The sequence below is a fragment of the Haliotis rufescens genome, unplaced genomic scaffold (assembly GCF_023055435.1).
Source record: "Haliotis rufescens isolate VD_foot unplaced genomic scaffold, xgHalRufe1.0.p SCAF_1, whole genome shotgun sequence".
Classification (NCBI taxonomy): domain Eukaryota; kingdom Metazoa; phylum Mollusca; class Gastropoda; order Lepetellida; family Haliotidae; genus Haliotis; species Haliotis rufescens.
Genome location: NW_025963779.1, coordinates 64,137,359 through 64,153,504, shown reverse-complemented (window position 1 = coordinate 64,153,504; position 16,146 = coordinate 64,137,359). Strand labels below are relative to the sequence as shown.

General features: G+C 42.8%; 1 protein-coding gene across 1 annotated transcript; it reads right to left on the bottom strand.

Moving 5' to 3' along the window:
- Positions 1 to 1,997: 1,997 nt before the first annotated feature.
- On the bottom strand, positions 1,998 to 16,089 carry LOC124142407. Its single transcript, XM_046510863.2, has 12 exons — positions 15,764 to 16,089; positions 13,738 to 13,887; positions 12,188 to 12,290; positions 11,970 to 12,022; positions 11,118 to 11,210; positions 10,367 to 10,567; positions 9,032 to 9,196; positions 8,122 to 8,251; positions 4,772 to 4,917; positions 3,997 to 4,093; positions 3,170 to 3,226; positions 1,998 to 2,977 (listed from the first exon to the last, which is right to left on the bottom strand). The coding sequence occupies exons 1-12, from the start codon at positions 15,989 to 15,991 to the stop codon at positions 2,904 to 2,906; spliced, it is 1,497 nt and encodes a 498-aa protein (XP_046366819.1). The 5' UTR covers positions 15,992 to 16,089; the 3' UTR covers positions 1,998 to 2,903.
- Between the last annotated feature and the right edge of the window lie 57 nt (positions 16,090 to 16,146).

Genomic DNA, 16,146 nt, shown 5'->3' with positions numbered 1-16,146 from the left:
ATGTTAAAACTGAGATGATAAGGGCGATGATGGTTATTATTTTGATTTTGCGAACTCAGTGTTTGATATCCTTTTTTTTTTTTTTGGTGGTTCCTTTTTTTACTTGAGTAAAATATACATTTAGGTTTTAGTCGAAAAGTCCGAAGCCCATGTCTTCGTCTTCTGACTCAGACTCTTCCTTCTTTTCCCCTTTCTTTGCTTCAGCAGCACCACCAGCTGCAGGCGCGGCACTGCCACCAGCTCCGGAAGCAGCAGCACCCCCTGTTGGCACCGAGGCAAGCTTCTTCTGGCCTTAATTCACAGTTGAAAAGGGAATGTTCATTTTGTGATTTATCGCGGGGGAATCTTCTATTTATATACTCTCTCTGTTATTGTGGGTTGTGGGGTTTACTGCATGCTGATTTACATTTACGAAATAAACCACGAATGGGAGTTGTCAATCGTACAATAAAACACTGCTGGGAGAATACACCATGAGAGGCGCAATCCCGAGTGGTTTATTCTCCCTGCACTTTTATATTGTACGATAAATAACGACCACGGGTCGTTTATTTCTTATATAAGATACCAACATAATGTACGTCCTCTTTAAGCATATAAACAAAATGTACAAGCTTTAAACATATTTACCCGTATTTTAATAATGATGACTCCTAAATAGAACCCAACCTCGGCAATGTCGGACAAGTCCATTTTATTAACAGGTGGGTTTGGTATTGGTATGTCCCACATATTCTCCCAATACTCACGTCGATTATCTGTACCTTTTCTCCCAGTACCGATTATCATATCTCTCCCAGTTTTGGATGCGATCGTTTGGCCACTCATGACTGCGTCTATCTACGTTGCCCATCTACACATATGGGAAACAACTCACTCGGCACTTCCCACTAAACAATAACGTCGTCCAATAGATGTCGTCATCAAGTTGCGAGCGCATATTCGAATCTCCAGAAATGACGTCCTGAATTGTCTGTCCGTCTGTCACTTCGGGCTTTCCTCCCACATTAAGCTAACACGCCGTGATATAACTGGAATACTGTTAAAAGCGGCGTTAAACTAAACTCACTCGTGCGTGCGTGCGTGCGTGCGTGCGTGCGTGTAAATAATAATTATGAAAAAAACTCCTACTGAATTTCTTGACATCAAGATGTATTTCTTGCCAATGAAATTCAATACGTTTTCAACAGACGCCAGACTTAGGAAGCCCTTTTACGTCATAAACTACCCTATAAAATACTTTTACTACAACTACTACTACTAGACGAAGTATCTTATCAGCTGATCGTGCTTTGTTAATTCTCAATATGAATCAGACAACACAAACATTTATTACATATTTATTTACATATTTACACTGCGACAGTTGAAAACCATGGATATTGTTATGGTACTAAACCTTAAAGGTCATAATCAATTCACAGTGATTCAAACTAACAACATCAACATCAACCACTGCACGTTGTGGGCCGGCCTTGTACCCAGTACATCACATACTGCACTGCTACAAGATTATTACTCACAACACCGGGCGCTTATCAGTATATGGAAGCGTTTCATGGTCACACATGCCACAGGTTTGTTAGTTATATTTGGTCGTATGTACACATCAATATTGATGTAAGCTATAAGACGGCGACCTGTAAATAATCAAGGCTGGACCACTAAAACCAGTGGTGGATACCATGAGCAACATCGGGGCACGATGATACACAAATAAACGAGCCTGAACACTTGATATGTTTTGAGGCGCCTCGAAAGAAACGCAAAGGTTGATTGGGACACCCTGTAACCTAGGCTTCAGACGGGGATATCATGCCCACGTTGGCGCTGTACATCCACCACTTGCATTGTAGACTATGCTGTTGTATCATCGCGGTCTGTAAATAGTCTCGGATCCGGTCTTCAGCAACCCATGCTTGTCGTAAAAGGCGACTATGCTTGTGGTAAGAGGCTACTAACGGGATCGGGTGGTCAGGCTCACTGACTTGGTTGATGCATGTCATCGTATCCCAATTGCGTGGATCGATGCTCATGATGTCAATGACTCGATAATTTACAGACCGCCGTCATAAATCTGGAATATTTATTGCTGAGTGCGGCGTTAAACAACAAACAATCCAACAACCAATCACAGCAGGATCAACAATCCATGCTGGAATGTACGGCGAGCTCAACGAACCAAGTTACACGGGCTGTAATACTTTTTCGGCAAGTCTGAGTGAGTGAGTGAGTTGGGGTTAACGCCGCTTTGAACAGTATTCCAGTTATATCACGGCGTGTCAGCTTAATGTGGGAGGAAAGCTCGAAGTGATGATCTGCACAGCAAATTGCGGCGAATTTACAACTGGGCCACCTGTGCCTCCCCCAACCCCCGCAACACAGCAAGTCTTATTCATATTCTGAAGGAAAAAAGTAAGGCAACAACTATAAATTTCCGTATATACACGAATATGCCCAGATAGCTTCATCAAATATGGTTAAAAGCCAGAGTTGTAATCTAACATTTGAATCTGTACAATTTCATAGATATGAAACTACCGGAGCACTGATTTTCACAATTTCGGCTGTTTCTATATGATTTCCATTGTGTCATACGATCAGTGTATATTTTCACGAACTTCAGGATTATCTGAAAGTAGCTGCTGGTGAAAGCGCGCGTGCAGGGTCCCATTTACCATGTAACAATCAGTGCTGACACTCTGACTTAATTATGTTCCATCAACCGCATACAGAGCACTCTTCCGTCGAACTTGATGCAAATCAGGTGCAAAATAGGAGCCGGTTTTGTTGAGCCATAAACAAGTTCTAAAAACACGTGTGACGTGAGTGTCAAGTCAAGACGTGTTGGCGACATTGTGCTGGCAACACAAGTAACAGATGAAGACAGTCGGAAGCTCACTTCACATGACGACGCAAGCCCGCTTTCGTTTGTTCTTTCTCTGTGAGACAGTTGATGAGGGAAGAGATGACGGAACTGAAACAGAAGGTAAATTGTGAGTGAGAGAGAGAGAGAGAGAGAGAGAGAGAGAGAGAGAGAGAGAGAGAGAGAGAGAGAGAGAGAGAGTCCCCCCTCCCCCCCCCGTCAAACATTGTGCTATTTTAAAAGTAGCCTTTGCTTGGCACGATGTCAGTCAGAACAAAGATGACCAAATATCAACGCGCCTACCTCGTGCTGAGGAAGAAGTCGATGCTCCAAACGTCGGCCTGTAACTACTGCAAGGAGCTGAAATAAGAGATGTAGCCTCTTGAACATATATCTATATTTTTGGTGAGGATCAAATTTATTAAATGAAAGTATATCTGCCCGGAACGGACTTTGTGCCATTAAAAACTTCCACATATCTAGGTTGTTGTTGTTTGTTGTTTAACGCCGCAATCAGTAATATTCCAGCCATATGATGGGGGTCTATAAATAATCGAGTGTGAATCAGACATTCCAGTGATTGACATCATGAGCATCGTTCCACGCAAATTGGATACCATGATATGCATCAACCACGTCAGCGAGCCTGACCACCCGATCCCCTCATCACCTCATACAACAAACATGGTCGCCTTTTTACGACAAGCATGACCTATTCTACCCCGAATCTTCACGGGTTATCTCTACATGTTCATACTCCTGGCGAAATGGAAGCGAAAAACTCGTGTAGCATCCAATGAATGGAGGCTTACGGATCTTAAGATTTTTTGTTTATTTGTTGTTTAACGCCGCACTCAGCAATATTCCAGCTATATGACGGCGGTCTGTAAATAATCGAGTCTGAACCAGACAATCCAGTGATTGATATCATGATCATCGATCCACGCAATTGGGATCGATGGCATGCATCAACCAAGTCAGCGAGCCTGACCACCCGATCCCGTTAGTCGCCTTTTACGACAAGCATAGTCGCCATTTACGGCAAGCATGGGTTGCTGAAGACCTATTCCACCCCGGAATCTTCACGGGTCCGTATCTTAAGAACATCAAGGTGAAAAACGTTTACCTACCTACGTATTTAACCCACTGATCGTCATTCGCTTGGTAGGAGAACTGGGGAGTGCCCGTGGCGTGTGATACATTCCACCAGTCGGATAGCACGTTGCGCTGGAATCAGGAGTGAGTACGTGAGGTTTTACGCCGCTTTAAGCAATATATGTAGTGTTCATTGTTTCCTGTAGGTTATAGTATTTCTTTGTTCCTATGCATACGAATAGAGGTATACTTTGGCCCTTGAATAACACATTATATTCCTGATCTATAAAAAATCCACGTTCATCATACTATCTGAACCGTTGTATACAAGCCTGTCATCATTAGTTTTATCATGTTATGTTTGTTTGTTTGTTGTTTTACGCCGCACCCAACAATATTCCAGCTATATGATGGCGGTCTGTAAATAATCGAGTCTGAAACAGACAACCCAGTGTTTGACATCATGATCATCGATCCACGTGATTGGGATACGATGACATGCATCAACCAAGTCAGCGAGCCTGACCACCCGATCCCGTTAGTCGCCTTTTACGACAAGCATAGTCGCCTTTAACGGCAAGCATCGGTTGCTGAAGACCTATTCTACCCCGGATCTACATGCATCAACCAAGTCAGCGAGCCTGACCACCCGATCCAGTCAGTCGCCTCTAACGGCAAGCATGGGTCGCTGAAGACCGTTTTATCATGTAAATGTATCTGCCCACTTTATATACTTTATCACCACCCACCTTGAAATGGTAAATAATGCATTAAAAAGCACGAACAAAAACTCATTGATATTTATCTTACCTCTTTTTTCGCTTTAGCTTTCGTCTCGGGCGATTTTTCCTCCAATTGTTTGAACATTTCTTTCTTTTCCTCCGTCATTTCCCCCTTCTCTTCAATCTCTCGCTCAAAGGCGTCCAGTTGCTCTTCATTAGACTCCCGGTAACATACTGCAATAGATAATGTCAATATCATGCCATGGTAGGAAACTGTTCCAGAGATTCTGGATGAATCCTGTGTAAAGACAGCACGTGTCTTTAAGCACTATAGCTATTCAGTGAGGCTTCCTGCAATATTAAAATCATCACCCACTGGCAAACGTTTTCATATATAGAACATACTTTATGTTTAATGTATTATTTGTGAGATGAGTCTATTAAAATATGGGTCGAGACGAGATGACCTACTGAACACGTCTCAAGGTGAATTCATAACTAAAAGTAATACGTCAGGTGAGTTTTTCACTGTAAGCAATACGTCAGGTGAGTCTGTGACTAGGTAATACGCTCAGGTGAGTCTGTGACTGTAAGCGATGCGTCAGGTGAGTCTGTGACTGTAAGCAATGCGTCAGGTGAGTCTGTGACTAGGTAATACGTCAGGTGAGTCTGTGACTGTAAGCAATGCGTCAGGTGAGTCTGTGACTAGGTAATACGTCAGGTGAGTCTGTGACTGTAGGCAATGCGTCAGGTGAGTCTGTGACTGTAAGCAATGCGTCAGGTGAGTCTGTGACTAGGTAATACGTCAGGTGAGTCTGTGACTGTAAGCAATGCGTCAGGTGAGTCTGTGACTGTAAGCAATGCGTCAGGTGAGTCTGTGACTAGGTAATACGTTAGGTGAGTCTGTGACTGTAAGCAATGCGTCAGGTGAGTCTGTGACTAGGTAATACGTCAGGTGAGTCTGTGACTGTAAGCAATGCGTCAGGTGAGTCTGTGACTAGGTAATACGTCAGGTGAGTCTGTGACTGTAAGCAATACGTCAGGACTGGTGAGTCTGTGACTGTAATACGTCAGGTGAGTCTGTGACTAGGTAATACGTCAGGTGAGTCTGTGACTGTCAGCAATACGTCAGGTGAATCTGTGACTAGGTAATACGTCAGGTGAGTCTGTGACTGTAAGCAATGCGTCAGGTGAGTCTGTGACTAGGTAATACGTCAGGTGAGTCTGTGACTGTAGGCAATGCGTCAGGTGAGTGTGACTGTAAGCAATGCGTCAGGTGAGTCTGTGACTAGGTAATACGTCAGGTGAGTCTGTGACTGTAAGCAATGCGTCAGGTGAGTCTGTGACTAGGTAATACGTCAGGTGAGTCTGTGACTGTCAGCAATACGTCAGGTGAATCTGTGACTAGGTAATACGTCAGGTGAGTCTGTGACTGTAAGCAATGCGTCAGGTGAGTCTGTGACTAGGTAATACGTCAGGTGAGTCTGTGACTGTAAGCAATGCGTCAGGTGAGTCTGTGACTAGGTAATACGTTAGGTGAGTCTGTGACTGTAAGCAATGCGTCAGGACTGGTGAGTCTGTGACTGTAAGCAATACGTCAGGTGAGTCTGTGACCAGGTAATACGTTAGGTGAGTCTGTGACTGTAAGCAATACGTCAGGACTGGTGAGTCTGTGACTGTAATACGTCAGGTGAGTCTGTGACTAGGTAATACGTCAGGTGAGTCTCTGACTGTCAGCAATACGTCAGGTGAATCTGTGACTAGGTAATACGTTAGGTGAGTTTGTGACTGTAAGCAATGCGTCAGGACTGGTGAGTCTGTGACTGTAAGCAATACGTCAGGTGAGTCTGTGACTAGGTAATACGTTAGGTGAGTCTGTGACTGTAAGCAATACGTCAGGACTGGTGAGTCTGTGACTGTAATACGTCAGGTGAGTCTGTGCCCCTAAGATAATACGTTTTTCATTACGTGAGTCTAAGAGTATAAGAACACCTCCAGGTGAGGCTATGAGTTTAAGTTATACGTCCAAGTGAATCTGTGATTATACGTAATACGTCCAGGTGAGCCCACGAGTTGATATAATTCGTACAAGTGAGTAAGTTTGTTTGTTGTTTAACGCCGCACTCAGCAATATCCCATCGAGTCTGGACCAGATAATCCAGTGATTGGCATCATGAGCATCGATCCACGCAATTGGGATACGATGACATGTACCAACCAGGTCGGCGAGCCTGACCACCTGATCCCGTTAGTCGCCTCTTATACAAGTGAGTTAGTGATTATATGCAAGACGCACAGGATAGCCTCTGAGGCAACGGAACACCAGGTGAAAATGAGTATAAACGGTGACTACACGTAATGATGTCACGTGAGTCAACCACTCATACGCCCAGGTGAGTCTGTAACCATTCATGATGCGGTGTGGTGGGATCGTGAACCGAAGTTGAAAGATATTCGTTCGCACAAATCTAGAACTGCAGGGGGCACGGGTGGCCCAGTCGTCTAAGGCGCCGCGATTCGCTGTGCAAAGTTGCGTCCCCTGGACACGCCAGAAACCTATGATTGTGGGTTCGAATCCCGGTTCGCCCCGATTATGTTTCTAGGTTTGTCAGCACCATACCCGTGCTCGTGGGTTTCACCGAAGTGGTAAACGTCTGAGACCTGCATCACTTCGGGCTTTCCTCCCACATTAAGCTGACACGCCGTGATATAACTGGAATACTGTTAAAAGCGGCGTTAAACCAAACTCACTCACTAGAACTGCACATCAGTACACAAGAAAGTGTGGTCAGTCTATGACGAGACCTAATGACTGTGTAAGTCACAAGCCATGTTGGAAGGTGAGTAGATGGCAAATATTGAGTCCATATTGTTTGTTTCTTTCCTTAACGCCACACTCAGCAATATTCCAGCTACATGACGACAGCCTGTGAATAATTGAGTTTGGACCAGACAATCCAGTGATTGGCATTGTGAGCAAGATCCGTGGGATACAATAACGTGCAATTAACCAAGTCACCAGCCACACCACCCGCTCCATGTGATCCCCTCTTATGAGTAGCATAGGTTGCTAGGGACATATTCTAACCCGGACTCCCCAATGGGGACTGAGTCTGTACTAGTATACAGCAAACTACGTTTATAACGAACACGCTTATAACGAACTTACTGATATAACGAATATATTTTTTAGCCCCGGCCATTTGTTGTATGTATGTTGTATATATGCTTATACCGAACTACGGTTATTACGAACCAAAGTTAGTGGTCCCTTTGAGTTCGTTATAACCGTAGTCTGCTGTATCACATTGAGAGGTGACAACAGATATTCGGATATGACAAGGCCTGTACTGTAGGAATACAACACAACATGATCTCTGCCTGCTGATACTCAGATGTAAAGCACAATGTTACAACGATGCCAGAATTCTCTCCTACCTGCCAGAAACATATCTGTGATGACGTTGAAGTGACGGAGCTCCAAGAAGCATCCCCCGGATCTCTCGGCAAGTTCTTCGTAGAAAGGTTTGGCAGATGCTGAACTAGAGTTCGCTTTCACCCCATACACCTAGAAGTTAAGGGGTTAACTTTGAAATGATAAACCGTAAGAACATGAGGTATAGTTTGGTATGTGGCGAGGTGAAATGGGGTTTAACGTCGCGTCCAAGATTATTGCACGTATAAAGCGACGTGCATGCACATGTGTGTGCGTGTGTGTGTGCGTGTGTGCGTGTGTGCGTGTGTGCGTGGCTGCTTGAACTAGTCCGGACTGATGCCGATTTATAGTGCTAGCTCACTGAGATATCATGCCGCAGTTAAACATGAATACCCTCAGACACAGTATACTGACCAGTCATGATCGAGCCGACCAGTCCTTGTTGTGCGCCTTAATGCCGAGCGCCAGACAGGGTAACAAGAAGTACCATCTTTAAACGTCTTTTGGTATGACACGGCCGGGATCAATCCCCGTACCTTCCGCTAGCCGGGCGGACGCTCTACCACAAGACCCAGACTAGGCGTTTTCAGAGAGAGAAACCACATGCACAAACAACATCACAGTTGACATAAATGCTTTGTTTGTTTGTTCGTTTGCTGTTTAACGCCGCACTCAGCAATATTCCAGCCACATCATCGCGGTCTGTAAATATTAGAGTCCGGAACAGATAATCTCGTGATAAACACCATGAGCATGGATCTACGTAATTGGGATACGGCGACATGCATCAACGAGGTCGCCGAGCCTGACCACGCAATCCATTTAGTCACCTCTAATGCAACAAGCATACCTTGCTGGTGACCTGTCTTAGTGTGTATCAAGATGACAATAACCTTATGAAGGACCACACACCTTGACGCCCATGCCTGTCAGCACGTCCAGTTCGTCCTTCCAGTTGATGTTCTGGTCAGTGTACGATGGGGGGTGGGGTTCGGCGTCTCCGATCACCACCAGTGCTTTGGCCGACTCCTCAGACCAGTCGAGTTGCTGAGCCTTGCGGAGCACCCACTCATAACACTGCAAAATCAGTCGCGGCAAGGTAATATTTACTGCAAATCGTGAAATTAATGCATGAAGAGGAATAAAGTCTGTTTTTGTAGTCGGTTAAATAATTTGAGTTGTAAGAAGAGGATGGTGCATCTTCCCGAGGCAAGAGAGTTAACTGACTTTAAAAGTCCAGTTTCCACCCTTGCCGAACAGTGGCTATTACGAGTTATGTCCTTTCTATGCCTCTCCTATGGACCAATCAGATTCAACCTCTCGTATCACTTGCATTTGCTTCAAACAAAACGGTGGCGCCCAGTCAAGACGATCTGATTGATAATCAAGATCTATATTGTGATAAAACGAGTCTTACATCGCGAGGTGCATCAAATCACGTGAGCACCTTGATTAAAAGCATGAAAAGATTTAGAAAATATCTGTTGACAACGAGTTAGCGCTGCACATGCTTTGCAAATCCTGCAGTCGACCGAAATCTGCATGATACTTTACGAACCGGATTTCGATTTCAGTGCGCGATTTTGATTGGACTATGCATAGACTCGTTAGTCCAGCCAAAATGTAACTCCATAATACCAGACTAGTTCGGCAAGGGTGGAAACTGGACTTATATAGTCAGTTAACTCACTTGCCTCGGGAAGATTTGGGTAGTGTGGGAAGGGAAGTAACTCGAAGTTACTTGGTTCTAAATAGGACTCATAAAAAATAAATGCCTTGGACAGCTACGTATTCTTTCGCCGTTTTCCACGACTATTCCCATGAGCAACGTATTGTATTCAGAGGACATGCGCCGTCTACATGACGCACGAAACATTGTGAAATCGTGAAATGTAATTAAAACTGATTTAGAACATTAACGTATGCAGGGAGAGGAGCCCTTTTATTAAATAATCAGGTCACTAAACTCAGATAAGGGTTGAAATTGCGATAAATCTGAACAATCATTGAAATAATATTACAAATGGATCATAAACTGGACAAAACTTTCTATAAACAATCCTGAAAGAATACCAATCACTGGCACAATGGCGAGGAACATTAAAAAAAACATTTCAAAGCTTAATGTTTCCATTTTATTGTGAGGTTCCTGTACCTTGGATGCCTGACAAGATGAAACAGTCCCTGCGGACCACCTTGGAATATGCAGTACTGATACTTTTAGACAATATTAAAAACGGTTCCTACCTCGGGAGTGTCGCCGCCGCCTGTCTGCGGTACATCCATGGTGAAACTGACCAGTCTCTGGACATCTGACGTCAGGTCAATCGACCGCAGGACGTATTGGGAGTCTTGGTCACAGTAGTCTCCATGGGCAATGAGGCCGATCCTGATGGACGGGATGTCGGCGATGAGGCGCGAACACGTGTCTCGCAGCTTCCGTCGGACCTACAGAAGGTTGGTTGGTTGTTTCAGATACTAGGGAACTGAACATTGAGCATGCTTCATTGTGTAGATTAACGTTATGATTACCAAGGCTATTCACTGTGCATGGATTCTTTAAATTATTTACTTAAAATACAAATGTTGCTATCTATAAGATAAAAGTGACGCATCATATTCCTACGGAAGCATTGTTTTTTTCTTGAAATTTCAAGATACTAAGTTAAAATTTCAAGACACACAAGTTGAAATTTCAAGAAACTAATTTTTAATTCCAAGATGTTATGTTGAAATTTCTAGATACTACGTTGAAATTTCAACTTGGTATCTTAAAATTTCATCTTAGTATCTTGAAACTTCAACTTATGTATCTTGAATTTCCAACATGCCATGTTTATGTCTCAAAGTAAAGCATGTTCTTTTACGGCTGAAACGTCTTATAGCTGGAGTATTCGGCCGGGTGCGGCGTTAACATCAAAGGCACAAAAAGAGTATGGTATTTGGAAATACAATATGAATATCGTCAATGTAACGTTCAATATAAGGGAAAACCTACCTCATTTAAACAGCTGTACATGCTCCCTGTTGTGTCGAAGGAAAATACGACCTCCACTCGCCGGCCTCCATTGTCAAAACTACCCATGATCTCCTGTGAAAAGAAGGGAGACGAGTTTTTCATACTCGCTCTTACTTCGCTATATATAAGCTGAGGAGCAGAGGAAACTATACTTCTCAGCTGATTTCATCCTATGCATCCAAAAAATAAACTGTACTGGCGCTTAGTCAGCACTCAAAGAATACTTCTACATGGTTTCATTTTTTAAAACAAAATTTGATTGAAAACTTTTATAGATTAAAAGAAGAATCGCATAATACACAACTGTTGATAGGTATCTTAAACATCTTATCTTTGAAAATCAATAAATTTGCTTTTTTCGGCCCAAATTTACATTTCAAACATGGTATGGGTCATGTGAAGCAAATTCATTTCTTACCCCAGTCTCCATTGAACCCGTTTATTTTTACATACAATTACCCAGCCACAGATTACCTTTTACAGATCGTATGGTGGTGAAATAGACAACTTTAACAAAAGTTCTTTCAATTTCCAATATATAATCACGGTGTGAGAAACAGTGTGTATCGTATATTAACATGAAGATGGTCGACTTCAAGACACGATGCTCTGTACTGTTTGCAGATTGTCTTCATCAACCATATTTCTTCTTCCGACATTATGTAAATATCACTTTTACAATATATCTCTATTGGGGGATAGGGATCGTCTCACGGAAACGGTAAGTGATTAAGGAACAGATTGCTATTTACATATTAAAATATAGTTCATGATTTGATTTTGCTGTGATTTACTGACAACGGAGTTCAAACACCTCAAGCTACAACTTACACACAGGTGTTCCTGGTTGATCTCCTCAGACACCGGGGTCGCTGACGCACCCTCTGAAACATCAGTGATCACATCATGTCACAGCCCATAGCGGAAGCATCATCATACAATAAATAACTGCAACTACAACTACAATTACAATTACAACAACTACAACTGCTGATGTTACTACTTGTATAAAATGATGATTAGGATGTCGATGATTTCGATTTACTTACCCGATATTTCAGATCCGACTTTTTTAATTTCCACTTTGATAACAGAGCCATCGGTGATCCCCGCATCCAACAAAGTAACATCTAGGAGTTGTCTCCCTTCACTCTGCAACATTGATTGTTTTGTAAGTGAGTGAGTGAGTGAGTATTGTTTTACGCCGCTTTTAGCAATATTCCAGCAATATCACGGCGGGGGACACCAGAAATGGGATTCACACATTGTACCAATGTCGGGAATTGAACCCGGGTCATCGGCGTGACGAGCGAACGCTTTAATCACTAGGCCACCCGACCGCCCCGTTTTGCAAGTGTTGACAGCACACTCTGTTGGTTGGTTTGTTGTTTAACGCCGCACTCAGCAATATTCCAGCTATATGACGGCGGTCTGTAAATAATCGAGTCTGGACCAGACAATCCAGTGATTTTTACATCATGAACATCAATCCACGCAATTGGGATCGATGACATGCATCAACCAAGTCAGCGAGCCTGACCACCCGATCCCGTTAGTCGCCTTTTACGACAAGCATAGTCGCCCTTTACGGCAAGCATGGGTTGCTGAAGACCTATTCTACCCCGGATCTTCACGGGTCGATAGCACATTGTGATGTTAAAACGCGCACGACCACACAGAATACGGCACTTTATAATACAATTCTAAATATAGCCTTATACAAATTCGTTCGCTAATTCTAATCTATGTAGTCAACTAATAAAATCAATAATTAAGTTATAATGAAAATTTCCATAACGCGTTCAACCATTAGACCGATGAATGTTGTAAATGATGAATGTGTTTATTCAACTTTACGCCATTTCGAAATAGTGTATACGTTTCACAGAGGCTATTATGTAGGTTACATTAGGAAACATATACAGCGAGAGAGTTGTGAATACGCCGCTTTTAACAGTATCCCAGTTATATCACGGCGTGTAAGTTCATACAGGACAATTCAGGAAATGGTGTACTCATATTGAGAAATATATGGAGAGTCGTAGAACACGCAATAGGTTCATGCGCATTCTTCGGTGACCATATTAATAATGTGTGTGCTGTTCGTGATCACAAACTACTTCGGCAATGGATCTTTCTCTAAAGGGGGGCGGTCGGATAGCCTAGTGGTTAAAGCGTTCGCTCGTCACGTGAATACCCTGGTTCGATTCCCGACATGGGTACAATGTGTGAAGCCCATTTCTGGTGTTCCCCGCCGTGATATTGCTGTAGTATTGCTAAAAGCGGCGTAAAACCATTCTCATTCCCTCACTTTCTCTAAAGCATTTTTCTCAATTGAAGGGATGGAAGAAAAACAAAAGCTTTCACAGTCGAGTGTTTTCAAGTAATCTCATAGGAAAATGTCGGGCTTGTGGAATAAAATAAATATGAAGAGTTTATGAAAAGTATTATGGATAACCTTTCTTATTTTTACCTGCATTTAAATTTTTATTTCAGTATTGAAATTAGTTAACAGATTCAACTGAATGAAAAATAATTAAAATTTTCGGACATTAGTCCTTGGATTACTAGACCAACTCTCTAAGTAGTCGCTACCTACCTTGAGGACGACGTTGGTAAACGACACACATTCCGCCTCTGCTATTTTGTTTTGTAGGTGGCGGAAATTGTTTGTATTCTGCATGGCATACTCCTCAGTGCGGCCATCCGGGAACTTTACCAGCAAGTTCAGCAGCTTTGGAGTGACTATCTGAATACAACGAATTTATGGGTTATCAGTTATAGACCTACTCTCCTTACAACAAATATATTTAGAAATTCTTACGTAACAAAAATTGAAGGGGAGAAAGAAATGTTTCTATCACCCAAAACTGGCTTCCACAGTAGATAGCGCTTACGTGAGATAAATCGTTACCTCCTAGGATGACCTAATATAAGCTGGGCCCAGTCTCTAATGCGCAAGTTGACGACGGGAAATGTTGAGCCAATATCTTGAAAGAATAGACGAATGGATAGCTCAAAATAGGAGAAAAAGCTACACTGTGTAAAATCTGTATTTTGCTTTGTTTACATTTCAAACAAGTGCAGTTTTTCGAGCACAGCGTTCGTTTTCACACCTTACATATTTTGCTTGATTTTATCCAGCCACTTTGCATTGGTGACAAAGACCATTGGTCATTTGATTCTAAAACGTATGAGGAATGTGTGTATCGCAGCTAAGTTTGAAATATACATGATGTTACAGGCGTCTCATTACCGGTGTACCTGAAACTTAATTTTGTAAATACTTTCCAATATGGCGCAAAGTTCACTTCGGCGTTCGTGTTTGCGTATTTTACATTCGAAACGATTGTAGGATTATCGGAGACGTTTTGGAATGTTCATTGTTGATTTGATAAAAGACAGATACCCGTGATCACTAATATGCCATTTTTGAAATTCATATCTCCGAGTAAATATCCGAAACTTAGATGTCAAAACATGCTGTAAATAACGCCGTGAGTGGTGATTTAGCAATGTGTAAAAAATGGCGCCATTAACGATGTACCTAATTTTCAGAGGTCATTTTCAGTACTTTTGCTTGGCCTAAAATGCCAGTGGATGATATCATAGAACAGGGAATTTCCCACATTATTCAAAAATGTGAAGTGTACCTCCGTGCATGATGTATTTTGAATTTTATTCGACTACAAAGTGAGGGTTGTAGAGGAGGGACATATATATGTCCCTGTGGCATCCAGGGGGTTAAGGATTACCTCACAATGATTGTGACATGGACGTGACTATGACGTCACGATAAAATGGCACCATGCACTAATCACTCTGCCACTGAAGCTGGTAAACTGTATTATTTACACCCGGCAAGCTTCGGCGTTTAAAACATATATCGACTTGGGTTAATATAGTCGATATAAAAAGACACTCGGTGAGATTCTCTACAGAGCTATATGATATACGTATAATAAACAGACGACACACATACATGATTAAATAAAAAAAGCCATAGAGGCACACACCCTGTGTCGCAATATGAATATATGAAAATAAGCAGTCACTGAAGAGAGAGCGGAGTGGCAGGGGAGGGCTATCGGCCGTGGATTTTATCAATGAATGTACGGTACAGCTGAACAAAACCAGTGCGTTGTATCTTATACATGGACAACTAAACAGGCAATTGTTAGTCCCGATATCTTGAAATAACATTTACCGTATTTCCTCTACTAGACGCCCGGGCTTCTATTTACTTCGGACAAGCCTTTGACCCGGTGTCAATTAGAGGCCCGGCGTCTATTGGAGGCCCGGCTTCTATTAATACCCCCATTATGTAATTTAGGTCCCAAAAAGGGATAATTAATTGTATCAATTGATCCACCCGGTGCATGTCTATTTTTTGCACTGAACAATTGACCCGGCGTCTATTAGAGGCCCGGCTTCTATTTTTTGCACTGAACAATTGACCCGGCTTCTATTAGAGGCCCGGCTTCTATTTTTTGCACTGAACAATTGACCCGGCGTCTATTAGAGGCCCGGCTTCTATATTTTTTGCACTGAACAATTGACCCGGCTGCTATAGAGTCCCCGCGTCTAATAGAGGAAATACGGTAGACATGTAAAGAACACCATACCTCAGCCTTCAGGATAGTCTCTGCCCGAACTCCGAGATAGTCCAGCGAGAGGGACTTGTTGAGGACTTTCCCCTGGTATTTTATGCGGACCACCTCTTCAGCCACTTCCTCTTCCCGCGCGACACGCTCACAGACAGTGCGGATGGTGGCAGTCGGGAGCAAGTCATACTGACAGTTTCTGCCTGTCGGCAATTTTACATACACATCAAGACCGGACTTGGCTGCCATTTTCGTTGAAACTTTTCTGTTGCTTCTATGTCCGACAAGTTGCTAATACAAGTTTGGTTTGCGGATAAAACAAATCTTGCCATTATTAATAACACGAGGCTCCATGTACTAAATATAGCAGCCAATCAAATTTGCGTCTATTTTAAGACCCGGCA

Bases quoted from the DNA above. Each gene is read 5' to 3' on its own strand.
- LOC124142407 (XM_046510863.2), bottom strand. From the start codon at position 15,991: ATGGCAGCCAAGTCCGGTCTTGATGTGTATGTAAAATTGCCGACAGGC. The intron at 12,291-13,737 runs GTAGGTAGCGAC...TCAATGTTGCAG, and splicing joins TTACCAACGTCGTCCTCAAG to AGTGAAGGGAGACAACTCCT. The intron at 2,978-3,169 runs GTAGGCGCGTTG...CTTCTGTTTCAG, and splicing joins GACTTCTTCCTCAGCACGAG to TTCCGTCATCTCTTCCCTCA.